Source organism: Sciurus carolinensis, chromosome 17 (genome assembly GCF_902686445.1).
Source record: "Sciurus carolinensis chromosome 17, mSciCar1.2, whole genome shotgun sequence".
In the NCBI taxonomy this organism is placed as follows: domain Eukaryota; kingdom Metazoa; phylum Chordata; class Mammalia; order Rodentia; family Sciuridae; genus Sciurus; species Sciurus carolinensis.
In genome coordinates, this window is record NC_062229.1 from 26,718,886 (window position 1) to 26,746,849 (window position 27,964).

Sequence of the window (27,964 nt, forward strand, 5' to 3'; positions counted from 1 at the left end):
GCTTGAGGTTTGCTTTTTGGTTGTTGAGTAGTTATTGTTAGTTTTTGTTATTGGTGTTTGTTTGGGGGCCATTTTACTTGTTTTTGGAAACATTTAATATTGCTTTAGGCCAAAGGATTCTGTAATATGTTTTCACTTTGTGATTGTATCTTTAACTGTCCTATGTCATCTTCAATAAGAGTTGTATGATAGGTAATTAAAAATTAATTTAGTAGGAAAATGTAGAATTTGAATATCTTTAATGACTCTGTTTTCTCTAATTTTAAGCTCTGTACATGGAAAATTAGTATTTTTCCTATTGTGAACTTAGCAAAGTAACTTCATCATTTAATTTTTTTAAAGAGTAAATTGTAGGACTGTTGGAAGGATTAAGTGGGATCATATATGTAGGCACTTAACATAGTGTCTCATATACAGTGGGACTTCAGTAAAGGAGAACTAAAGCTGAAAAGGGATGGGGTATTGCAAATGCTGTCTGCTTGCTAAATAGAGAATCGATATGCTTCAGGTTCCACATCATCCCCTGCAATTATTTCCTTCTGCCCTACAGACACTGTTATCCTCATATTTTTTTGTGGGGGGGGTACCTGAAATTGAACTCAGGGGCACTTAACCACTGAGCCACATCCCATTTAGAGACAGGGTCTCACTGAGTTGCTTAGTGCCTTGCTTTTGTGAGGCTGTCTTTGAACTCATGATCCTCCTGCCTCAACCTCCTGAGTTGCTGGGATTATAGGTGTGTGACACTGCACCCAGAATTCTCATATTTTTTTAAATGGACATATGCTGGTGATGAATCCTCTCAAGTTTTGTTTGTTTGAATATGTTTTTATTTCTCGCTCATTATTTTTTTTCTTATTCTTTTTCCCCCCATTCTAAGGATTGAACCCAGGGTCACAATACACTGCACTATATCCCAGCCCTTTTAATTTTTTAATTTTGAGAAAGGGTCTCACTAAGTTGCTCAGGCTGGCCTCAAGCTTGCCTCCTCCAGTCTTAGCCTCCCTAGTGCCTGCAATTACTGGCATGTAATTCCACCATGTATGGCTATCTTATTCTTGGAACATATTTTGATGAAGGACACAATCTTGGATTGACCATAATGTTCTCTTGGACTCTTGAAGATGTAGATACGGTTTAATTTGAAGATATCATGACTTTCGTTGTTTTTACTGCTATGTCAGCTGTCAGTCTAATTATTTAGTGTTTTGTCTTTCTTTTTTTTGAGTGCTTTTAATTTTATTTTTCTCTCTTGGATTTTCTATGATTGATTTACTGTGCTTTCTTTGTATTTATCCTGGTTGCAATATACAGAGCTTTATATATTTTGTCTGGGGAAGTTCTTGGTCATTGTCTCTTTAGATACTGCTTTTGCCCTAACATCTCCCTTCTTTACTTCTTAGGACTTCCCGTTGTTCCTTCTCACTTACTCTTTTCTGTCTTTTCTTACTTTTTTGCTCTCAGAGGTGCATTCTGGGTATTTTTATTATAGTTCATCAATTTTTCTCCTTAGCTTTGTTTAATTTTCTGTGATTTTGACTCTTACATTTTTAAATTTTAGAATTTCCACTAAAAACATTTTCCAGTTCTTTGCCAAAATTCTCAGTCTGTGGTAATTACTTGAAAGTCTGTTCTAGCTAACTCCATCATTTGGGTTCATTGTGTGTTTGTTTGTTTTATTTATTTTTTTCTTTTCATTTTCATGCATAATAAATTATCTTTTGACTGAAATGATATGAACCTAGAATTTAGTTCCTATCAAAAATGATCTTCTGACTCATTGTTATCTTTGGATGAAATCTTTTAAGGTCCTCATTCATAGTGGGAATTTTATCTGATTCTTTCCCTGTGAGCTCTACTAATTGCACTTTTTGCCCCCAAATCTCTCATGACCAACAGAAGCTCTTGGTGCTCTCTTCCCAAATTTGCAGAGGCCTCTGGAAAACTGCAAGTGCTGAGCTTCTTATGTGTTTTTTCTGGATGGGTTTCAGAATTCTCACTGCCTTATTGGCTTTCTGATGTTCACAGACAGGTTTTTAAAAAAGTGTTGTGTGCCTGTTGTTTAGTTGTCTTGAGTGAAAAAGTTTGTCCGAACCTCCTAATTTGTTGTCCTAGAAGTAGAGGTTTTGGCTTGCCTTCTCACTTAATATGTCACTTTTAGAATGTGTGGGTTTGGGGGACTAGTATAGCCATGCCTCTGCCTAAGTGGGATGAGCGCAGTAGAGAGTTTCATAATTTCATAATGACCATTTATTACCCACTAACATTTTTCTATTTTTCTTAGTTGTTTCATCAGTCTAGTTGTCAGCTCCTGAAGATTTTACCTGCAATCTGTCTTCACCACAAAGGCCAGTGCTAGCTCTTTCTAGACTACTGTAATGGCTTCCTAACTGGTCTCCCACATTCTAGGCTGACTCTTTCTGATCTGTAATTGCTTACAGTGACTACATCAGTTCCCTGCTCATGATCAATTGGTGACTTCCCTTGTGTATTGGACAAAGCCCATTTCCTTTGTAATCAGGGGCCCTAGTTAGATACCAGCTCATTTCCATCCTTTCTTCCCCCTACACAGAGTTAATGCTCCAGCCATACCCAACCACTTGAATTTCTCTGAGCCTGTTGACTATTTTCCCATCATTATTTTGTAGGGAAATACTATTTCTTCTTAGAATACCATCCATTATCAGTCTGGCAGACTCCCATTCATTCTTCTTTCTTACTCCTCTTGTGTTAGAGCACCTTTTATAGTTACCCTTTAACCCAAGTCGCTCTCCTGCTGTGTTCTGAGCTACTTACAGAAAGGGTTGGTATTCAGCCAACCTGGCTTACACATGTGCTTTGTTCCCTAGGTTGATCCTTTCATATAACCTGTTAGGATCAGAATTTTGCCTTTATCTTGGAAACCAGAATTAGGTGTAATTAAGAGAAAATGAAATCAGCCTGTAGCATATTTATTTGCCAGAATAACTCATTTTTACTTTTCATGTTAATTCGCAGCAAGTTCATCAAAGATGAAAGTGACCTTATCAGCTTTGGATACTTCTGAGAGTTCTTTCACACCTTTGGTGGTCATAGAACTTGCTCAGGATGTCAAAGAAGAAACCAAAGAATGGCTGAAAAACAGAATTATTGCTAAAAAGAAAGATGGAGGTAAGTAACATGTCACTACTCAAACTTAGTCATGCTCAGTGAGTAAAAGTGTATTTGCAAATGTGCTTTACAATTTTTATTGATGTTTTATTTGCTGATGTTTATCTTCTCTTTATTATTTACCTAGAAGTTGAAAGGAGGTCTTAAATCAACATTAGATTGTAAATTCCCATTAGGTTATAAGCAATATGAGTAGTTCTTTTTTTCATAGCTCTATTGCCATGCCTAGTACAGTACTTGGTGCATAGTAGGAGCTTGATAAATATTTGTCAAATGAATGAACAAGTATCTGTTTAGTATTCTTTGTGTGTCAGTTATACTGCTAAGAGAACTCAGAGAAGTCTCTACCTGGAAGGATGTTATTGTCAGGGTCGGGAGACTGAATGCTATTTCCCAAAAATTTAAGTAAAAAAATAAGTTAGCGGAGAGTAGTCACAAGACAGTGCATGACACTTACACATGAATCATATATACACATACTGTAAAGGCAAAGGGAAGTGTGGATGACACTTTGGCAGTGCTTTTTGGAGTGGCAAGGGTTGATTAAAGCACCAAGGTTAACCCTCTCCTGAATAGGAGTTAGGTGTGGGTGAGAAGGTAGAGAGTGTTTTATGTGAGCAAACATTTTATAAGTTACCCAAGATAGTATCTTAAACTGTACCAAGCCCTGGGCTAAATTTAAACTCTTTCTTTTTAAAAAAAAAAAAAAATGACTATAAACTGAAATGGATTTTTTTCAAAATAGAATTTTGAATCAAAATGGAATTTAAGCATTTTTTTCCAAATAATTGTACCCCAAAGAAAGAAAAACAAAAATATTTGCTTGCTGAAATTTGAGGTGTTTCACTGGACTTGAGTCCCTTCTTTAACATTCAGTAATTTAAGAACTTTTGTAGCATCTTGGAATGAAAGACTCTAGTGTGTTCCCAGCCTCCCTTTCTGTTGGTGTGTACTTTCAGGGACACTTGGGGACAGGGAGGGAATGCCATCTCTGCACTGCCTTTGTCTTCCAGTAAAGGCAGTGTGTCTACTCTACTATCTTTTTTTTATTGTCTTCTAGACTCCTATTAAAATGACAATAAAAAGGGCCTTTTAAAAAATATATAAAAGAACTAAGTCCACATTGACAAAGAAAAAAGGAGAAGATACAAGAACAACAGAATTTGAAATGCTAGAAAATAGAACATGAGTAGTAACTGACTTCTCGGATTTGAAAAAGCTGGGACTTAAGCTGGCAGGGGTGAAAATTGAGAAGCAATTTGGTTTATGCTGCAGAACACCCCCAAAACTCAGGAAATAGGGATATTGGGGACCTGTGGGCTGGGGAGAAAGGTAGTACCAAGAGAAAAAGAGAATTGATTGATCTATTTAAGAAATAGTTAAATCTCTGGATCCCTATAGTTTTCTACCCCAACAACAGAAGACTTGGGATTCATTCTTTGGAGAAGGTCAGGCGCTTGGTCTTTGGCATGGGGGCTGTATGCACAGTTGGAGACAGAGATCTATGCTTGAAAATAAAGTTCTGACTGTTAGCACAAAAAGACAGGCTGGACACAAACTTCACAGATCAGCTCTTTATTCAGGAACGAAGTCTCATTCAGGACCTGTGGGGGGGGCAGGAATGGGGCGACGCCACTGCACCCACTCTCCTGGTAGAAAGTGGCCACTGAATATAGGAGAGGACGGGGTTCATGTAGGTTACCCTGAGATGTGACTTAATGAGTGTGCCAGCTTGGGCACTCAGGAATTTGGGGTTCATCATACTGGGTGAAATGGCAGGGGGTCTGGGGTCAGCAGTCAGTTTGGGCACTTAGGAACAGCTTTGTGGGAATTTGAAAATTTGTTTTTACTGGGCAATATTTTTACATGGAGAAGAATGGGGTCTGCATTCAGTGCCTATCTCCTTCTTTTCAGGGTCCTTCCCTTCAAGGTCCTTCCCATTGTCCTGTCACTGGGAAAGGATTTATTTGGGGAAGGATCAATGCTTTGGTTTCCATTGTACAGGAAAGAATGCACAGGGAAAGGATCAGTGCTATTAATGTATGGCTTTCTTTTTCACTCCCTTTTCTCAGGCCTCACTATTTTGGGGTTTTTCATTTTTCATACCCAACACTAACTGAGTACCATTCCCCTTCTCCCACCTACCACTCTCATGCCTCATTCAGTTTCCAAAATACTAGAAGCCAGATTCAGACCATCTAGGAAGCAGCCTTTCTCTGGAGAATATAACCAGTTCAAGACAAAGTAATTGAAGGTGCCAAAATCAGGGGGTTGCTGGTGGAAAAGGACTTGGCCATACCACCTTGTGTTACAAGCTATCTCCCATAAACTCCATCTAATCACTCAGAACTTTGTTTTTTTTTCTTCCTTTTAAACAGTATTTATTTTAAAGAGTACCTCATATGAAATGATTAAGGGGGAGAGAGGATGTAAAACAATCCAAACTAGATAGGACAATCCAAAGCCAGATTCATTCTGTTCCCCCTGACCCCCATAAACACACATTGCAAGCACAAAATAGTTGTAGAATACTATAACTTGGGACTGATACAGATTGTTTTAAGAAAAAATAATTGGGAGACCATTGTGGTCAGATGACAGCAGCATATTACTACAACCTTGAAGAAATTGCAGTTCAATATGATGAATGTAAGCACTCAGAACTTCTATTTAGCTTTTTAGAAGCCCTTTCTTAAAACCTAAGCATATAAAAGAAAGATCACCAAACTTCCGAGGAAAACTACTAATATGAAAGAGAAAGCTAAAACTAAGCAAACTTATGGGTGAATGCAACAAATCATGTGAAAAAGAAACCAAAGGAAAATAAAAATTCAGTCCTCAGAGTTAGGAAAAGATGTAACATCTATAAATCAAGAGTAGGATTTCATAAAAATAATTATTTAGGAAAAAAGCAACTCTTATAAAGTGAAAATATGAAATCAAAGTTTAAAAACTCATTAAAATGGTTAAAAGATAATGTTGATAAAAACATCCAAGAACAAAAAGTTACAGAAATTATGAGAGGAGGGAAAAATAAAGACTGATCCAAGAGGTACACATGCTGATTTTTTTTTTTATTGTAAACAAATGGGATACATGTTGTTTCTCTGTACTTTACTGGAGTAAAGGCATACCATTTGAGTAATCATAAATTTACATAGGGTAATGTTGTTTGATTCATTCTGTTATTTTTCCCTTCTCCCCACCCCTCCCACCCCTCTTTTCCCTCTGTACAGTCTTTCCTTCCTCCATTCTTGCCACCCTCCCTAACCCTAAACCTAACCCTAACCCTAACCCTAACACTAACCCCTCCCACCCCCCATTATATTTCATCATCCGCTTATCAGTGAGATCATTCGTCCTTTGGTTTTTTGAGATTAGCTTATCTCACTTAGCATGATATTCTCCAATTTCATCCATTTGCCTACAAATGCCATAGTTTTATCATTCTTTATGGCAGAGTAATATTCCATTGTATATATATATGCCACAGTTTCTTTATCCATTCATCAATTAAAGGACATCTAGGTTGGTTCCACAATCTGGCTATGGTGAATTGAGCAGCAATGAACATTGATGTGGCTGTGTCTCAAAAATATGGAACGCTTCACGAATTTGCGTGTCATCCTTGCGCAGGAGCCATGCTAATCTTCTCTGTATCGTTCCAATTTTAGTATATGTGCTGCCGAAGTGAGCACGCCTGCCACATTCTGAATAAAAGGAGTTCTAGAAAAAGACTGGAAGCAGTGGGGTAGGAATCATCAGAGAAAAACTCTAGACTCCATACTTTCATGTGGAAAGGGCTCATCCAGTGACCAGCACTGTGGATAAAAATGGCATAGCATTGGGAAGTTTCAGAGCCCTACGGATGGAGGAAAAAAACAAACTTCCAGAAAAAAGGAAATAGACCAGATGTGAAGTGTAAGACTTCTTAACAGAAATATTGGACATTAGAAGGCAGTGATGTCATTCTTTGTTCCTGGAGGAAAGATTTTTGATCTAAAATTCTGTACCTGGCTAGTTGCCCACAGGTGTGAGGGCAGAGTGAAGAAAGATTTTTCTAAAAAGATGATGCTGACCACGTATCGTTCATGTCAGTGAGTCAACGGGAGACAAGATTGGCAGAGAGTTTGGGGGATTGAATTAGATAAATATATAATAACTAAACAAGTGATAAGACAACAACTTTTAGGAAAATGGGAAGTGCAGGGAAGACTCAGCCATAAGTAACATGTAATCATAATATGCAAATAGTGACTATTGAGGAAACCAAAAGGATGACATACTACATAGTGAGAAAGGGGAGATGGAAATGGCGAATGGACATGGTGAAGGTGGGGAAAAAAAAGGGAGCAAAGTCTTCATCTTGCTCCACTTGAAACTGAAAAAAATCAAGAAATTCCTCTCTCGGCAATACTATTTGGTGATAGGATAGCAAATAATAAAAAAAAAAATCATCTGAACAATTTGAAGGGGAAGGTAACTTGGGGGAAGATGGGAACTACTGTCTTCCAAAACAAGACATTAACAAAGGTTCTTCCTGAAGGTTGCTCCAAATTTTACTTTCATAGTAGGCGGAGAGTGCCTTTCCTCACACAGTCCACGGGGTCAGTTTGGGTCCTCCAAGAAAGAGATACCACGGTGGGATCTGAATACACCAGAGGTTTATCGAGGGAAAAATTTGTATAAAGATAAAGGCATAAGAGTAGGTCTGACACTTGTAAGAGAGGCAAGGGAGGAAGTCAGAGCAGGAAGAGCCTGAAAGCATAGCACAGTTCTGCAAAGTGTCAGCCAGGCTTAAGGTGACCCTTTAAAGGAGAACTGTGTTGAGCAGGAAAGGCCGTGCTCCAGTGTCCCCTGCGTATTCAGCCAGTGGCTAGGAGCCGGACTTAGGGTGAGGGTCCTGCCTGCAAAGCTATGGTGGCTGGAGCCTGCTCCTCCAAGCAGACTCTCCTGGAGTGGGGACCTGGTGGCCACCACGCTCCCTACCCTATTATCAAACTTTCTACCATTGCAGTGTGAGAAGAGGAAAGTCGCATATTGGTGTCTTTTTTTGTATTTCTCTTAATATGAGTGAGGTTAAGGATCTTATATTTAAGAGCCACTTGTACTTTTTCTTTCTAATTTGAATATACCTTTTATTAAAAAATTTAATACTTTCATTGTAAATTACCTAAATAATAGTGTCATAATATATTAATCTTAATAAACTAATCTATTTGATAAGCAAATTATAAATTTTATAATTATCTGATGGTCCAATTATCTGATTATTTTCATAATTTCTGTCAACCATTTCTACAGACTCATAGTAAAGAAATAAGTGGTTGGGTGCAATGGTGTCACCTGAAGTCCCAGCTACTCAGAGGGCAGGGGTGGGAGGATCACTTGAGCCCAGGAGTTCAAGGCCATCCTGAGCCACTTAGTGTTATCCTGTCTCAAATTTAAAAAAAAATAGATAAGTGTACCTTAGAAAGTTTGATGTAGGTAGAAATAATTAGAAAAAATCCTTTTTCTCTGTTATATGTTGAGTAATTATACATACAATATTATTTTTAATGTTTTGGGAAAATAATGATAATTTAGAAAAATTTTGTCAGGTGTGGTTATGCATGTTTATAATCCCAGGTACTTGGGAGGCTAAGGTAGGATGATCACAAATTTGAGCCCAACCCGGACGAGATAGTAAGACTCAGAATTAGGAAAAAAATTTATTAAAAAATTTATAGAAAAATCATTGAAAAGTTATATTGCTTCTGTTATTTAGTATCTTATCATTTATAAGACTTCTTATAGTCCAGTATAGTTGTAATACATTTATGATTTGTTATTAGTGTATGTTATTTCATATTAATTTTCTTACATTTTAGTCCATTAGGTTTATATTAGGAAATTCATCCTTTTACTCCAATTTTTACTTAGTGCAGTTTTATACTCAAAGCTAATGAATATTGGATTCTTGTCTCACATTGACTCCTCATTTGAGTAAATGGCAAACCATTTACTGCTACATTTTCAGTTTTTACATTTATTTTAAATACTTTATAAAGAATGGTCATCCCTAACTTCTACTTTTTATTTCCTTGGAAGATAGATTTAAATTGTTAATATAATTTCTTTTCCTTCTACCGTACTAGAGACATACTCATTTAGGTTTTCACTTTTTGAAAATACTATGTTTGTCTCTTTCTAAGATTGCTCTAATCTTTTGTTTTTGAAGGTGCTCAGCTATTGTTTAGACCACTGTTAAATAAATACGAGAAAGAGACACTAGAACATCACAATCTGTATCTTGTTGGCGCCTCCCAGATCCGACTGTTACTGGGGGCAGAAGCAGTGGGATTGGTAAAAGAGTGCAATGATAACACCATGAGAGCTTTCACATACGGAACTCGACAGAACTTCAAAGGTTTTGATGGTGAGCCCCTCCGTATTTTGTTGTATCCTCTTATTGCAAAGAAGTCTTTGATGAATGGATTAGGGGTCAGCAAAATTTTCTAGTAAAGGACCATATTAGTAAATATTTTAGGCTTCGTGGGCCATGTTGTCTCTGCTGCACTAATACTGCCACGGTAGAGCAGAGCAGCAGCTTAGACCATAAGTGGATGAATGGATGAGGCTGTTTTCCAACAAAATTTTATTTGTAAAACCATGTGGCAGGCCAGGTTTGGTTCATAGGCCATACTTTCCCACCCCTTGAAATAGAGAGCACCCTGGAATAGAAGGACATGTGTTACATTATTCTGTACTAATTTTCATAATGATGAATACCCACTGACTTGATACAGAAAAATCCTATAAGAAACACTATAGTAGTTCTATATCCTTGAAACCTCATTTCCTGAAGCTTTTGGCTCCTACTGAATATGGTAGGGTAAGTGATTATGTTCTGGCCTTCTGGAGGAAAGCAGTGGGAAGTCAGAGTAGCTGTATCAGGCACGGTGTTTGGCTTCAAAATCAAACTGGCCCCTTCCAGAACTTTCAGAGTTAGAAGATGTGATTAGATTTTTATACCTTAGTAACTTAATGAACCAGGTGAAATTTACCTCATTAAAAAAAAGTCACCTGTCAAAAAACAACTCTGTTTTCTTATCAGACTTGGTTCTGTCCTTCATGTTTGCCTCCAGAATGGAATGAAATGGGCTTGAGAGTTTGAAGGAAGAAGTTTTCCCATTTGGCATTTTGGTTAAAAATACGATTAGAATTCAAGAATATATTGTCTTCTGCTGAGATCAAGAAAGTGTATGCTGTTTGAATGTTTGTAACATACTACATAATAACTATTAAAATGACTGAAGAATTATAGTATGAGAAGTATAACCAAATGCTTTTATTCTTATAAAATATCTAAGGAGCTTTATGTTCTATTTAATTTACCATTTTTATACTTTGGTTACTCTTTATGTTGTTGTTGCTTACATCATTATAATATCAAGTAATTGAAATGTTATTACTTAATTTTATTTTGATTGTTACTGAGAAAACATATTTTTGTTTTATTTTAGATAACAATGATGATTTCCTCACAATGGCAGAGTGTCAATTCATCATCAAACATGAACTTGAAAATCTTAGAGCTAGAGATGAAAAAATGATCCCTGGTTACCCCCAGGCAAAGTTGTACCCAGGAAAATCATTATGTAAGTCATTATAGAAACCAGTTTCATAAGTACACTTTCTGATGCAGTTATTTTTTAATAAATATAAATAGCAGATCACGGAGGCTTTAACTTTTCCTTATGCTGAATAACTTACATAACTTTACAGTAACATGTATTTTTCATGAAAATATCTTTTGCCCTTTGAGCCTTATTACATTGTGCCTTTAAATCTTTGTATTTGTTCTGTGTGGCTTCAATACTTGGTATTATCAATAAGTCATAGCATATAGTTAGCTTAACATTCAGTGTAAATACATATACATATTACTCAAATAAAATTAGCAAAGTTTATTATATACCTAAATATTGTATTAAATGTAAAATCTGTGGAGAAAGAGAAATATTGAGGGCAGTGTTCCTGGAACCCTCTTCCCATTCCCTCTTATCTCACTGGCTGTGAACATGTGCAAACACAGAAAATCTTAAGAAGATTTGTAAAGTGACATAATACCTGATTGCATATTGGCAGTTGGCAACTTTTTGGTTTTGTGTAATTCCATTTTAATAAGAATACTAGTAGTTTTCAGAATGGAAGAATTGACTACAATGTATAATTCCAAGTTTGCATCAAATCCAAGTAGCTGCAAAGCCTTAGAGAATTTTACTGTTTAAAATATACTATAAACATGTAAGCGTCTGGGTCCTCTGGTCTGGTTTCCTTTTTTTTTTTTTAATATTATTTTAGATGTTGATAGACCTTTATTTTTATTCATTTATTTTTATGTGGTGCTGAGAATCAAACCCAGTACCTCACACATGCCAGGCAAGCACTCTACCACTGAGCTCCAGCCCCAGCCTCTGATTTCCTTTAGTCAGTGTAGCACTGCCTTTCAGTCTTCACCCAGGAGACAGATCCCCAGGAACAAGTCATAATCACATTTCCCCAGTTATATATTTTAGAGCTTTCTTGCTCAAGCCAAGATCCAATCAAAGAGTTCTTATTTTATTTGATTGTTATAAGTCTTAAATTTCTTTTAATACAGAAGTTTCTCTTTTGCATTTTTTTTCCATGATATTGACTTGCTGAAGAGATTAGGCCATTTGTGTTGGATTATAGTTATGCTATGTCCTCATTATTCTTCTACCCTCTGATTTTCTAGAAACTGGAAATATTTGAGAAGAATTCATAGGTGATTCTGCATCTTCTCTAGTCTTCCTGATTTCCTTACACATCATGGATGATAGAAGGACTTCTGAGGTTTTCTTTTATTTGTCACACAAATCTTCCTAACTTCCTGCCCTAGAAGGGGGATTTTTGTGCTTTGATAGTATTTTTCTAAATTTGAATCTTTCTTTACCTGTCTTATTTTATTTTATTTTTTATTTGAATATTTTCTTAGGATAAATTGTTAATTTTCACTTTTTTATAGAAAATCTACCCTGCCCCAAAGTAACATAAAGTGGTGCTGGGGTTGTGGCTCAGGGGCTAGGGTTGTGGCTCAGTGGTGAGCACTTGCTTGGCATGTGCGAGGCCCTGGGTTCAATTCTCAGCATCACATATAATAAATAAAATAAAGGATTCATTGACAACTAAAAAATATATTAAAAATTGTAACATAAAGCATTTATTCTAGCATATTGTAACCTGTGTTCAGAATGCTGAGGACAACCGGGTTTGTAGTTGTGCTGTGGACATTCAGATGATTCTTTTCAATTTGTATAACACATGGCCGGAAAATTTTTCTTCCCCAAATATTTTGCAATTTTCACATTTATTTTCCCCCAGGGTATATAATAAGGCATGTGGGAAGAGACTTGGAGCACGGCATAGGAAAGAGTCTTAGTTTCTCCTTAACTAAAGTTTTGGACTGTTACAATTTTTGTTAGGTATCCTTTCTAGCCCATGCTCAGAATCTCCCTTTCTCCTTTTTGTATATCCTCAGAGAAATATTGTTCAAGAGAATATTTGTTCAAATGGATAGGAAGTACATCAAACATACCCTTTTGGACCTTATTCTTTAATAGTATGTATTGATCCTTCTAGATTACCACTTTAAGTTAATTTATTCCTTTTCTAGGACACCTGGTATTCCATTGTATGAAACTCAATATATTGATGAACATCTAATTTTTTTCCTCCAGTTTTTTCATTACAGATTAGGTAAGAAAATTCTAAGAAGTAAAATTGTTAGATCAAAGGTATATATATCTTTTGGGGTAGATATTGCCAATTTGCCTTTCATGGTGATTTCTTCAACTTATAAAAGGAACACTTGTTATATCTGAACACTTAATGGAATATTAGCTTTTGACTTCAGGTATTTTTTTTGTCAAATTTGGAAAGATTCTATTTCTTCTATTTTATTAAGAATTTTTTTGTGCTTGGTCATACATTTTATACAGTGCTTTCCAACATCTATGAAGACTATTATATTTTTTTATCTTTGATGTTATCAATATGGTAAATGATGTTAATAGAATTTCTAGTGTTGTCATTTTTGCATTCCCATGAATTCAGCTTGCTTATTGTATATTATTTATTTTTCTGTTAAGTTCCTTTATTATTTTTGCTTCAATAGTCATATGAAATGAATATTTTAATTGCTTTTTTGTTGTATTTCTGACACTTTGTTACATGTACATGGTAATTTTGTTTTTTATTTCTTAGGTCCCTGTACTTTGTTTTTGTTTTCTTGATCCTTCATACCCCTAGAGATTCCTAGCAACTATGGGAATTTCATTGTTTTTTTCCCAACTTGCTCTTTGTATTTTCTTTTACTTTTGTAAGTTTGTAGCTATGCTATTGGCTACATATTTTTGATAGATTTTCATTGTAGACCGTACAATTTTATAATCATCAAGGATTAATCTTCATCTTGTTTAATGTTTTGTAATTGTTGCTGTGTTCAACTTTTTTCTTGTGGTTCTTGGTTTATTTGAATTTGTATCTGCTGGATCTTTTTACCCATCCTTTTTTAGCCCCTCCGAAGGTTGTTTAGGTGAAGCTCTCATATTAGAATGTAGGTGGATTTTGCTTACATTCTAATGTAAGTACTTTTTTTTTACTAAATGATTTTTTGTTTGTTTTTGTGGTCCTGGTGATCAAATCCAGGGCCTCGCACATGCTAGGCAAGCACCCTACCACTGAGCTACACCCTTATACTATTAAGTAAATGACTTGTGTTGGGATATATTATTCAATGTTACATTTTTTGTTGAAATTGCTTATTTTTGTGCCTTAAGAAAATATTTTGCTATCTCAGGTGTGTCATCTTTTCTCTCATTTCAATGGAAAAGGCTAAGAAATACATTTTTCAAATCATGAATTTATATTGATATAGTCAATCCAAATTCAACATCATGGAATTTTACTTAATTTTTTTGGTTTTACATTTGCATCTCTTTCACTTTGGAAATCTTGATTCTTAATAACATGACTGTAATTACTAATTTACTTTATCTTGCAATTTACATAAAATAGCTTGTAAAGCCTTGATAATTTCAAGGTTAACAATACCAGTGAGTAAAGTTTAAGATTTGTTTCTGTCTGTCTTTGCTTCTACTCTATGTAGTTAAAATCTAATCTGTTTTTATAAAACTAAAGGCTGGGTAGAATTCCTTTAAGAAATCATCTGGTTTGGTATTTGTTCATGAGTTAGGGTTTAAACAGTTTTCTCTGAATCATTTGAAGAAAGGTTTATTTCTGCTTTCCATTACGACTGGGGTCAGTTTGGATAAATTTCATATTCTTAGAAAAGTTTTCATTTCCTTAGGCTTCTGCTGTTTCATTTCTATCTTTTATTTGTGGTTTTTCTTTTTTTTTTTCTCTTAGTGTTTTTGGTTTCCTTGTAATATTTTTTTTTCAAAGCTCTATGCTATTTTCTTTGTGATTATTAGTTATTTTTTAATGAAACCCTGTTTTTCCTAGAGTAGTATTTTTTGGTTTTGGAAGGAAAGTGTGTATTTTGGAGAAAGGAGTAACTGAGGGTCTCCATGGGGAACTGTCGTATTGGGAAGCTTAGCTCTGCCTAGCAATAACATTCTTGAGTCATCTGAGGCTTTGCAGAGGGCCCCTGTGCAGTCTTGTTCCAGTAGGGTGTTTTGGTTGAGTTTGGCCTTTAGGCCTATCTTTGGCCAGCCACAGCTCCAGCCTTAGTCATTTTCCATCCTGGGTTCCAGTAGGCAACTCCTTCCAACAAACCCTTTTCCCTCTCTAGCTTCACCTCTCTTGTCAGGCTGTGGGACAGATACGCTCCAGGACTCCACCTTGCTCCTCTTGTGCTTGCATGCTGACCAGGGGGCCAGTGGTTACCCATCCCACAGGTCCAGGAGAATTCTGCCCTTTGCCTGCTTGGTCCAGGTTTCAGAGGTGCGGGTTCCTTAGCTTACCCTGGGCCAATTTTCAAAGCCTTTTTTAATAGTTTGTGGTTTGGGTTTTAGTTTGTTTTTCCTTATTTTCATTAAAGGTAGGGGTTTCTGTTTCGTGGTTTTTTTTTTTTTTTCCCATTTTTTATTTTGGTATCGTGAGCAAAAACAGGACAGTGGTGTCTTTCTGCTACTTTTAGTAACCAGGAATTCCACATTCTGTATTTAAGTAGTTATTTGGTACTATTCTAAGATTTTCAGTCTTCCTTAATGTCTTGGTGGGAAGGCATGTTTTCAGACACAGCTGAGTATGGTATCAAATAAAACCCAAAGCCAATGGAGACTCTGCCTGGTTGCTAATATAAAGCATCCTTCTCATTTCTTCCTGTTTGTCCACATTGGTCAGACTGTCCTATGGAAATCATGGTTTCCACATGTGAATTTCTACACAGCCTTTTGGGTATAGCTGGGATAGAGAAAAGAATAAGTGTGTGCTTTTTCATCAGATGATACAATGGATCAACTAGTTTCTAAATGCTCCTAGTTGCTTCAAAAAGAACTTTTTTTTTTTTTTTTTCTGAATGAAAATCCTGAAAGAAATACTTGACTGAATTTCTCTTGGGTGTATAGTCTAGCATCCTGAAGCCATAATAGAAATAACTTTCTTGCTGGCAGGATGAGCCTTTTGTGAACAAGGATCCTTCCTTGCTCTTTCCCTTTATTCTGTGTCTTCCTTTCTTGGTACTAAATATAAAAGCAATAAAGTCATCTAAATCATGGTCATTGGAAAGTTTTTTATACCAACTGACATAAGAATCCTATTTAAGTTGTCAAGTCTACATTTAAAAATTCTGCATTACTCTCTTCCTTTATGCCTTTGAAAATGTGATCTTTAAAATGCTATGTTGTCTTTTATACCATTTAAATTTATATCATATATAGTTGAAAAAGAAGAGGTGTATACACAATTGTAAACTGTGAACTATTTTCAGAACTAATAAACTTCAAGTAAGTTAAAGATTTTTAGTAAGTTACTTCATAGTAGAAAAGAAATTCCCCTTTAAGCTTTGTGGGAGCTGCCGCTTTCTTGGAGAGCCTCTTCTCTGGGGCTGGTTGGGAGGAGAGACTTCATCCTGCTCAATGTGAAGCCCATTAGCACTGTGAGAGGTGGCCAGACCTCTCCTGGAAAGTACTTCATATCCTAGGTTTAGTTTGATTTTCTTTTGACACACAGTGATTATAAATTTGCTTGCTGCGTGCTGTAATACTGGGTTTTGATAGAAAGCTTTCATTAAGTAGAAAGTTGGGTCATTGTCATTGATTTTGAGGCAGTTTGATGATGCTGTGAGATATGCACAGTGCTCTTCCTCTTTCCATCAAAGGGTGACAGTGTAAAAAACAAAAGTTTCCATGTGTGTCTCAGTTTTCAGGTGTTGGTCTTGACAGCTGTCCGTTGCTTGCTTCCGTATGTGGTAAGATCTTTTCATGCCTCAATCTTTGCTTCTACTGCTTCTTAACAGAGACAAGGGTCTGTGTATGCATGTGCCTGTGCAAATAACCTAAGAAAGATTTTCTTTAGAAAGAGGAGTTAAGGGACCCATGAATTGCCCACATATTGGCTGTATCTTAAGGAAAGTTACTTAGTTTAGGTTACAGTTTTGTCTCAAGTTATCTTTCAGATTATTAGCACATTTTGACTGATGAGAGCTGCTATGGTTTAGATATGGTTTCAATTTGTTCCCAAAAAGTTTGTGTTTTGAATGGTTGGTCCCCTGTGTGGCAATGCCAGAGGTGATATAACCTTTAAGAGCTAGGCTCTAGTGAAAGACTTGCAATCATTGGGGACACATTCTTGGAAGGGATCTGGCCCTATTGCATTTATTCCTGCCATCTGTCTTGAGGCCTTACCAGAGCCAAGCGCATGCTGGTGCCAGAACTGTGAGCTAAATAAGCCCCTGTTCTTAGAAAGTTAGCCCGCCTCAAGTGTTTTGTTATAGTAACATAAAAATGAACCTAATATAGGATCTGAGACATTTCATATTATGTCCTTAATATGATTTAGTTTTCAAAATTGTTTTTATTAGTGCATTATAATTATATATAATAGTGAGATTCATTATGCCATATTCATACATGCACTTAATTTGATCACTCTTATTCCTTTGGACCTTCCCTTTCCCTTCTCTTCTCCCTCCCCTGATGTATGTACTTGATCTATTTTACTGATATCCCTTCTATCATTATCATTTCTTATTTTTAATTTTTGCATTATAATATATATTATTTATATATATGATTCATTATGGTTTGTTCATGACATAGCATAATTCGTGAGATCCCTTTAAAATTCCTTTTCTCTCCTTCTCTCTCTCTAGCTTCCACAAATGAGAGAAAACATTTGATCTTCAACTTTCTAAGTCTGGCTTATTTCATTTAGCGTGATGTTTTCTAATTCCATCCATTTACTAGCAAATGCCATAATTTCATTCTTCTTTATGACTGAGTAAAACTCCATTGTGTATATATGTCACATTTTCTTTATCTGCCTATCTCTTGGTAGACACCCAGGCTGGTTCTGTAACTTGGCTATTGTGAATTGCATTGCTATGAAGATTGGTATGCATGTATCACTATAGTATGCTGATTTTAGTTCTTTTCGATAAATACCATGGAGTGGGATAGCTAGGTCATATGATGGTTTCATTTCTAGTCTTTTGATAATCTCCCTTAAATTAGATCTTAATTTGTTTGGCTGATTGCTTACTGGCTGTAATAGTTAGAACCCAGTACTTACAGGAGATCCCCTAGCACTCTTGAAGGAAGGAATCTGGTTTAAGTGGTTGCCTTCTCTAAATAGGCCCAGGCGGTGTTCTATTTTCCTTTCAAGGTAAGACTCCTTCCTAGTAATTACATTCTTAGCTGCCATGAAAAGGTTGAAGGATTTAAAAAAAAAAAAAAAAGGCAAACCTCTATTTTTAGAAGCTGAAACCAGAACCATGCTTTGGCATTGCTGGTGAAAAGAAGCCCAGTAATTTAGGCCTTGCAGCATTATATTCTCTCTGAGTGCTCAGTTCACAGCCCTATTTTTAGAATCATAGAAGCTGGTTTTTATGCCTGCCTGGAAAATCTTCTGTAGTGGAGTGGAGTCACCTTTTATAAAAGAACTTGGAAAAAGTAAAATAATAATTTAGATGCCATTAAGTCAGTTCAAAGTTAAAAAACTTGGTATAGTAATTGGAAAGGATGGTGATAAGAAAATCTTCTACAGCCTGTGCACCCCCAAATAAAGGATGAGAATCAGGTTGGTTGTGACTTAAACTCTTCCTAGCTGAAAAAAGTCCATGGAAACACTTTAAGATAAAAATGTTTTAAAAATGGATTTGACAGCACCGGAGGCCGATGTAACTTAGACCATATGTCTTTTTACCCTAGCTGCTGATATTTTGAGGATTTACCCTTTTCAGTCACTTAGATGGAGGATTTCACCACAACCCTAGTTTTTAAAGTTTTTCTCCTCTGTATGACTTACTTATAAGAAATACTTATAAGAAGAACCATATATTATGAATCTTTTTTTCATACCCAAACTTTTCTCCACTGTTAGTATCAGGTATCTCCTCTTTAATATTTTTCTTTTTTCATGTTTAAGAAGTTAATTTACTTTTAAATTACTCTGAAGATTTTTATGATAGGTACTGTCCTGAAAATATACTGCCTCTGTTACATGTAGTATTTCTATCCTGAAAACTTCAATCATGTTTCTTTTCCATGCTGTAGACATTATTTACTGGTTCTCACTGAGGGGTCTCATGCCTGGGTATTCTCATCCCTGTCTTTGGTGGCAGATAGGAGTGAAGGGAGGCATCCTTTGGAAGAGGTGAGCTGGTAAACCTTCAAATGCTCGAACCTCATCAAATGGATGAAAATGGTAAAACATTCCTTTTTTTTTTTTTTTTTTTTTTGCAAATTCCATCTTATAAGCACCCATGTTCCTTAGTAGGAAAATATACTAGAAACTCATATGGAAAATATCCCATGCCCCCAAATATGGCAAAAGGCTTTGTATCTGAGTCCTCTGTTTCCACTGAAAGCCCTTTTTCCTGAGGCCCTGAAAGTCCCTTCCCACCCTGTTGGGTCACTGTGAGTAATTAGGATGGAAGAGAGAATGCCCCATTTTTAATTAGTATTGCCAGGGGATGCTCTCTTTGGTTAAGTTCATTTGTCTTTTCCAGATATGTGCATGAGTGTAAAAACCATACTAAAAAAATGACTGCTGAAAGTAGGAAATCATAATTTGATTTTGATATTTCCTGTCTGTGGGTATGTCTTTGTAATCAGATCAGAAAATATGAAAATGATGGAAAACATTCAGTCTCAAAAAGATAGAAAGGAACTGAACATTTTCCTGCCTTGATGGTGGTAGAAGGATAAATCATTACAGTTTTTTAGGGTTAATTTTGTAATATGTGTACAGATTTAAAATGTATGTGCCCTTGAACCTAGTAATTCCACTTCTAAGTACATATAATAAGGAAAGAGTAAACAGGTGGGAAAAGGTATTTGTGCAAGAATTTTAGCTTTATTCACAATAGCAAAAAAAGGAAAACAAGTATTTGTCAATAGAGGATTAGTTGCCAGTAGCATTTCATACAAGGAAATATTGTGACACTGTTAAAGGTCGTTTCATGTGCTGGCATTGAAAAATATTATACATTATTACATGAGAAAAGAATACAGAGTAATGTGACACATAAGACGATTTCATTCTTGTTATTAAAGTGTATGTGAATGTGTATTTTGAAGTCTGGTTATAAGTTAAATTACCATTTATAGTTAACTTTTCAGGGAGGGAGAGAAAAACAGGGTTCTCTCATTCTAATTTATACATTTTTATGGTTTAGACTTTTACATGATCTTACTTTCACCAAGAAAATAGTAAAGCGATTTTACATTCTGAAAAACAAAAGAATTTGTATACGTGTGGAGCAGGCAGTGTGACCTCTACCTGTGTGCACTGCCCCTCTCTTGCTGGCGTGTCCTTGCAGTGTTTGCTGACAAGTACATGATCTTCGCCATGAGCCATCTTCAATCCATTTTATGAAGTTCTGCTCCTGTTCCTCTACAGTGAGAAGATTGCTCACGTCTGGCATCGTGATTCAGGTGTTTCCGCTACATGACCCTGAAGCCCTGAAGAAGCTTGAGGATACCTGGTACACCCGGTTTACTCTGAAGTATCAGCCCATAGGTAGGTGTCAATGCCTATTTCTTACAGAAGAGGAGACCCCTAAAGAAAAGTTAATATCCTGCTGTGGAGTCATCTCCCTGGAGCAGATAATTTAGTGCTCTGCTAGGCAGAGGATGCAGGATAGATTTACTCCACATATTGATTGGGAAATGAGGGCATGGAATTACCCCACTTCACTTAAAAATGAATAATTTACTTTCAGTGATTAAAAAGCAGTCTTTGGTGGTCTTTACTTAAGTTCTTTTTTTCCTTCCTCTACAGACAGTATTCGTGGCTACTTCGGGGAAACGATTGCTCTTTACTTTGGATTTTTGGAGTATTTCACTTTTGCCTTAATCCCCATGGCTGTCATTGGGTTACCTTACTACCTGTTTGTGTGGGAAGACTACGACAAGTATGTGATCTTTGCCTCATTCAACCTGATCTGGTCCACAGTGATCCTGGAGGTGTGGAAGCGTGGCTGTGCCAACATGACCTATCGGTGGGGGACACTGGTGATGAAGAGACAGTTTGAGGAGCCCCGGCCAGGGTTTCATGGGGTCTTGGGTATCAATTCTGTCACCGGCCGGGAGGAGCCTGTCTACTCCAGCTACAAGAGACAGTTGCGCATTTACCTGGTCTCGCTGCCTTTTGTGTGCCTCTGTCTCTATTTCTCTCTCTACGTCATGATGATTTACTTCGACTTGGAGGTCTGGGCCATGAGTCTACATCAGGACAGTGGGTCTGAGTGGACAAGTGTCTTATTGTATGTGCCCAGCATCATCTATGCCATTGTAATCGAGATCATGAACCGCCTCTATCGATACGCTGCGGAGTTCTTAACTTCATGGGGTAAGCGTTGAGTCTTTGTAGTCATGTCTTACTTGCTTTTAAGAAAAGTTGCTTAGGTTCTAGGACTCACAGAGCTGCTACCTTGCAGAGGAGATAGATGTTCTCGTTACAGAGACATGAGGAAAAATCCCTTGCCTCTGTGAGCTCTGATGATCTCAGTGTTGGGGTTACTGCAGCTTTCATTTATTGAGTGTTACTACTATGTTCTGGATGCCCTGCTAAGCACTTTATCCACAGTGTCTTATTCTCACCCCCCCCCACCCCCGGGCACTTTGAAATAGAAGTTATTTCACCATTTTGTGGATAAAAGATATTGATACTTAATGAGATTCCAACAATAAACTGTAGAGCCAGGCTAATCCACACCTCTCTCTCTTAAACCTGTGCTCTTAATGCTATAATATTGTGTTTCACACAAAGGGTAAAATAAATTAAAATTATCTTCATGATAACTTTGGCTAGAATCCTCAAATTGACTTGTCTAGTTTGTTTGGGAACTGAGGACTGCTGTCAGCAGAGGTGGGTCTTTTCATGCATCTCTCTGTAGAAATGAGGAACTTGGTGATAGTTTTAAAATGGTCTGAATAAACCATTCACTCATTAATTGTTTATTCAAATAAATTAACACATATGCTGTCTTATTGCCTAGGAAGAAGTCTGGGCCTTAAATTCATGCATCATAAAGATGTTTTAAATTATTTTAATTAGCGATATAACAATAACAGCTATTATGTTTTGAGGGCTTCCCTTTTGCTGGTTCTGGGCTGAGGCTGCATATTATTTCTGATTCGGACCCCAACCCCGGGAGGAGGGTGGTCAGCCCTGTGTTATAAGTGAGGAGGCTGAGTAACTGGAGGTTAAGTAGCTGGCCCAAGGTCAGGCAGTGGCTGAGTAGCTAAATTGTTGTCCTAGTCCTGGTCAGCCTTCCACTGCCTCTGTGCAAGATGACACTCTCTCCTGGTCTTCCTTTTCGTTTTTTTGTCCTGCTATTTTGGGATCTGTACAATGTTACCATGCCTAAGCAAGGATGGCATGTAGAATTTTCATCTCTTCAAGTTAATCCCTGTAAGCTATCTGTACGGAAAACTTGATAATGTCCTCCTCTTAGTGGTTATGATCAGTTTGGCCACTTATCCAGGACCTTCTTTTAGGCAGTAGTTTATAAGATCATTTGCCAGTGCTTCCCAAATTTCTTTTTAGCACTGATATTTACAAAATAATTTCAGACCACAATGATATTGCAGTCCCACAAGAAATGTGCCCTTGCTTGGTGTTCTTGGTGGCAAGGAATGACACCTGACAACCTGGCTTATTTAGCAACTGTGGATCTGAGATTGTACTTCTCTACTCTGAGCGCAAGTCCCACTTGACCTCACAACAGTATACCCATGTTGTTTTCTTATCAGAGAGAAATGACCTTTCCTTTTTAATATTTTAGAGAATCACAGATTGGAATCTGCATACCAGAATCATCTAATTCTAAAAGTTTTGGTGGTAAGTAGAGTTTTTATGTATAATTCCATCTAAATTTTGAAATCAATGGACACTATTTGGTATTTAGGAATACAAATATGAAGAGTTACTTCTATTATAAGTTAACCTACTTTGTACAAATAGGCCAGGATTGATTAATAACCATGTGCACTTTTATGTTCAGTGACCTTATTACAAATGTGTATGTGATGTGAGACTTCACAATATATAAATTAATAATGTAGCCCATTTCCAATTATTAAAAAAGGAACCACTTTCTAGACATGTTTGCATTGTTTTCTTTTTAGTAACCTCTTTGAATGTTTTGATATTCAGTAATCCCTTCAATACCTGAAATCTGATTAGTTATGAAACCCCAAATTATTTTTAAAATTTTGTTAAAGAAATTCCCAAAGTCCAAGAGGTTCCCAACATGTTTTGATGGATGGAAGAAAAGAAACAGAAAGAAAGTGTTGTATGATGTGCTTGCTGCTTATGTAAAATCTCACTCATTGTGTCTCTTTCCATCTTTATTATAAGTCATAAAGAAATCCCAACTTGAAAGCACCTCACTAATCAGAGGGGTTACCCGACCATCTGTGTCATAATGTAAGAACCCCTGAATTTGCTGCTAGAATGGCTCAAACACAGTCCACGTATTCCACACTTAGCGAGTCTTTGTTCTGGCTATAGGAGTCATCCTAAGAAGTTTGTCTGTCTGGTTTTCCAGTCCTAGATCAGAAATCATCATTAAGAGAGTTCTAGAAGTAGGTAAACTTAGAGATGCAAGAGCAGTTAAGGAAACAGAAAACCTGCCATAGATAAAAATTCAGTAATTTGGCCATTAAAACAGGATCCAGTGACCTTAGCATCTACAGGGGCTCTGAAGGCCTGATTCATACCATGAAATAATGGATATTTAAAATGTTGGTGAATCAGTAAGGAAGTTGTATATAATAAAGGAAAGGACCACATATTACATTGTTTTAGTTAGCTTTTTCATCACTGTGACCAAAAGACCTAATAAGAACTTGGAGGATGAAAAGTTTATTTTGGCATGGTTTCGGAGGTCTCAGTTTGTGGTCGGCCAGTCCATAGCTCTGGGCCCGAGTGAGGCAGAACATCATGGCAGAAGAGCATGGCAGAGGAAAGCTGCTCAGGACATGGAAAACAGGAAGCAGAGAGAGCTCTGCTCATCAAGGACAATATACAAACCCCAAAGGCATACACCCTAGTGACCTATTTCCTCCACACCCTACCTGCCAATTAATCCACATCTGTGGATTCATCCACTGATTAGGTCATACCTCATAATCAAATCATTTCACCTCTGAAAATTTTGTGTGGTCTCACACATAAGCTTTTGGTGAACACCTCATATCTAAACCATAACATACATTAAAAAGTTCACTTAAAAAGACCACAGGAAGCTTTTGCCTGTAGAGCTGAATTCTTAAAGCATTCAGTTATGTGTAAGACTTTATTATCCTTTGGCAAAGCCAGATATGATGTCAAGAGACTTCCATGTCAAGACCCATACATTTGAACCAGTTCCTCTTTCATTGTGTTTGTTACTCTCACCCTTCTCTTTTTTTTTTATAGGGATATTCAGGCTTTGATGTTCAACTTCCATTCTGACATAGCCTCCCTGCCCTGTGGCCATATTGATCTCACTACTCATCATCTGGCCAGTCTCCCAGTCCTAACTAGGCCCTCACTCTTTTATGTGTAGCAGCCTTTTCCTCAGAAGCTGATGCTGTGCAACAGGGAGTAGCCAACAGGGGACTGGGAGGCAGAGAGGAACCCTTAGTGCAGGCTGGTTGCAGGTTCTTGAGCCAGGGAACCACTTGAAGGAATGATGAACTTTTTGTGGCAGGATCCCCCTGGCTAGTGCCCTAAGCCCCAGTCTGCCACTGTGCCTGGCAGGGCAAAGAAACTTATACCTCTGCTGACAAAGATGCTTCCCAAGTGGGCTGGTTGTTTAGACTGGTGCTAGTGCCACCTGGCTTCCCTGGTGTTTCCTGGAGGAAGGGAATCTTAGGCCCATGAGCACGAAGAGGCTCTGGTATTGGTCCCTTGTTGTGATAGACTCCCTTTCCAGGGCCATGCAGCTGCTCTGTCATCTCCTATTGGGGGTGTAACTTTAGGTCTGTGGGCACAAAGAGGCTTCTAAGGTGGGGCTACTTGTTGCTGTGGGGTCTTCCTTGCCATGGTTGCCTGGCTGCCATGTCATCTCTCTATGGGACAGGGCGTCTTGGGCCCTGCAGGGAAGGAGGGTTCTTCTCCTGCAGCGTATTACTAGTGGGACCTTTGATACCCTCTTGCCCATTCTGCTGGACTTGCTGGTATGGATGGAACTTTCATTTGAATGGGGAGCAGTGAACCAACTTGGGCTACCCAGTTCCTGGGTTGGGGTTGCTGAGCCTTGGTTTTCCTTAAAACCCATTAAGTCCCACATTTTCACTTCTTCAAACATTTCAACAAAACTGGCACAAGTGCATTAAAATAGATTGAAATAATGAAATAATAATATAGAGCTTATATGTATATATATTGTTAGTTGTTATATAATTGCATTATTATATACTTATATGATATATATGTCATATAGCACATAATTATATTTATAACTGCACTCAGGTTTTTATAGGTCTTCCACACGTCTGGGATGATGGGGCAAAGTGGATTCGGATGCTGGTGCTGTGCTGTTCTTCTGGGGTCCCCAATAGTTTGCTTCCCCCTAGTGCCTTTCAAAGCTCTCCTTTGGTTTCCTCTCTCATTTACCAGAGTTCATAGTTGTATTTAATAAGAAGGCACAGGGAGGTACAGTTCTGTGCCTTGTTATCTGGAACAGAAGTTCCTCATTGTGTATTTCATGCTGTATTTTGGATTATAATAAGGTACTGCAAAACAGTATTTAACATTGTTACATTTTTTTGGCAGTTCAACTTTCTAAATTGCTTCGCCTCACTGTTCTACATTGCCTTTGTCCTGAAGGATATGAAGCTTTTGCGCCAGGTCAGTGTGAATAACAGAAAAACATCTGTTTTTTAGGTCTTAGAGATGTTTTCCTGTATTCAGGTAATTGTCTTCAGATTATTTTTACAAATAAAATCTTTTCAATTTTGTAGATTTCTAAGCCTGGTTCTAAATATGAAAGCCATTAGCACTTGCACTGTGTATCATTCTAAACTGAAAAGAAATTAACCAACTTGCAAAATTAACCATATTGGGCAGTAAAAATCAGTTATATAGTTCACTTCAAAGCTAGTTAAAGCAGTTTCAACAGCCAATTGTATTCATTTATTGAACTTCTGTGGGTGTTTTAGGCAGGGGGAGATTGGTATAACCTTAAATAGGTTTTGCAAATTTCATTTTTAAATTAATAAGTTGTTGAATTTTACACCCCAGTAGATCCTGTGCTGTGTTGTTTCTTTACTGAAATGTTTGGGAAAGTCCCACATTTATTTTGGTGTCTTCTTATTTCTGGATCATATAATACTGGTGACTGAAAAATTGATTGCAAATTATTAACTTCTAAATTCTGATTTTGTTCTTGAGCCAGTCATCAGTAAAGAGCTGTTTTTTCCTGGTTCTAATATCCTGAAATGATTTGTGAGCAGTGTCTGAAATCCTAGGCTTCTTAATATTTATATAAAAGATTGGGATAATTTCCTAGGAAATTAAAAAATTGGTATACTCAGAAATTAAAAGATTTTATAGTTTTGGTGCTAACAGCTTGCATAAGAGTAAAAGTAAATGTTGTGCTCTTCAGAGCACAACTACATTGCTACCTGTACTATACTACATTGCTACCTTTTAAAAATTATTTTTGCAAATTGAGAAAGTTAAAAATAATGTATTTGGAATTGATAAGCTGAATGTATGGACCTTCTCTGATCCTACATAGTAGTGTATTATTATAAGGTATTACTCATTTCCACCTGGGGAAGGTGGAAATTGGTCCATCATCTCTGGAAACCACTGAGGTAGCTTCCCCAAGAACCTCAGCTCCTCCCTAGTACATTATCAGGGATGTGGCCAAGACTCAGGGACATGGATATCCAAGAGCAGCCTTTGTAATAACAAAAGTTGGAAATAAATTTGATTCAGCAGCAGTATATGAGCTAAGTAAAAAGATTTTTTTAGTGACATGGGAAAATACAATATTTTGAGAAAAGCAGTATACAAAAGTGTATACATATAGAATGATTATAGTTAATTGTACTTGTAATTGAAAAAAAATATCCCAAGATGTGGCATCAGTTCTTTCATAGTCATGGAATTATGGGTAGCTTTTTGGTTTTTTCTGTTTTCTGTTTCCACTGCAAGGTAAGGATTTATTAATTTTATAATTTAGTTTTTTTAAAGTTTTTCTTTTCAAAGTTGTCAATATCATGTAGATTCTTATGTTATAGATGAGATGATAACAGTTTCAGGTTACTTCATTTTCCTATTGACTCAATTGGCTTATTTTTTTATCATCTTATTTGTATTTTAATCTGTCTTTTCTGTGACAAACTGTAAATTAGAAACACTTTTCTAACATGTGACTTTTCTAATACTAGTTTTTATAACATAATAGTATACTTTTTAAGACTCTATTTTATTTATTGCATAATTATATGCATGGTATAGTTTTATTAACTTACCTTGCCAAACATGATTTATGTTCTTTTCTTTAGAGCTTGGCCACGCTTCTGATTACTTCCCAGATCCTTAACCAAATAGTGGAATCTCTTCTTCCTTATTGGCTCCAAAGGAAGCATGGTGTGCAGGTGAAGAGGAGGGTACAGGCTTTAAAGTCAGACATTGATGTTACATTATATGAACAAGTCATCCTGGAAAAGGAAATGGGAACCTATTTGGTAAGTTGGAGTATTGCTGAATTAAACATTACTCAAAGTGAATAATAGTCATGCCTGACTTCAGTAAATGTTGTATACTCATCGTCTCAGATATGACTACTTTATAACTGCTTTCTAGGCAGTTTCCTCACTATGAACAACTTTAAAGTTAAAAAGATAGAGTCAGGGGGTGTAGCTCAGTGGAAGTGTACTTGCATAGCATGCAGAAAGCCTGGGGTTTGATCCCTAGCAACACACACAGTTTATTGAAATGCTGCCATCTTTGATCAGAAATTATGACCAACAACATCAAAGGGCAAGTTGGAAAATTACTTGACGGCTTTGCACAGCCAGGAAGTGGGAATATTTACTCCAAAGATGACAGAGCAAGGGAGAAGTGTTTCCTCAGAGAAGCCAACAGCATTGCTCACTCTTGGCATTTCAAACTCATA

General features: G+C 36.9%; 1 protein-coding gene and 1 non-coding gene across 2 annotated transcripts in view; one reads left to right on the top strand and one right to left on the bottom strand.

The window, feature by feature from the left end:
* Nucleotides 1-27,964, top strand: part of Ano10 (anoctamin 10) — a 192,703-nt gene that overhangs the window by 7,965 nt on the left and 156,774 nt on the right. Inside the window, exons 2-9 of the mRNA XM_047532217.1 lie at nt 2,998-3,150; nt 9,371-9,568; nt 10,656-10,790; nt 20,242-20,361; nt 20,623-21,192; nt 22,631-22,686; nt 25,609-25,683; nt 27,351-27,533. Of these exons, the coding sequence (XP_047388173.1) occupies nt 3,012-3,150; nt 9,371-9,568; nt 10,656-10,790; nt 20,242-20,361; nt 20,623-21,192; nt 22,631-22,686; nt 25,609-25,683; nt 27,351-27,533 (1,476 nt within the window). The 5' untranslated portion in view covers nt 2,998-3,011. The remainder of the gene's footprint in view (nt 1-2,997; nt 3,151-9,370; nt 9,569-10,655; nt 10,791-20,241; nt 20,362-20,622; nt 21,193-22,630; nt 22,687-25,608; nt 25,684-27,350; nt 27,534-27,964) is intronic.
* LOC124969624 (U6 spliceosomal RNA) lies at nt 6,742-6,848 on the bottom strand. The gene has a single exon (XR_007105998.1). It is a non-coding gene; the product is annotated as a U6 spliceosomal RNA (small nuclear RNA).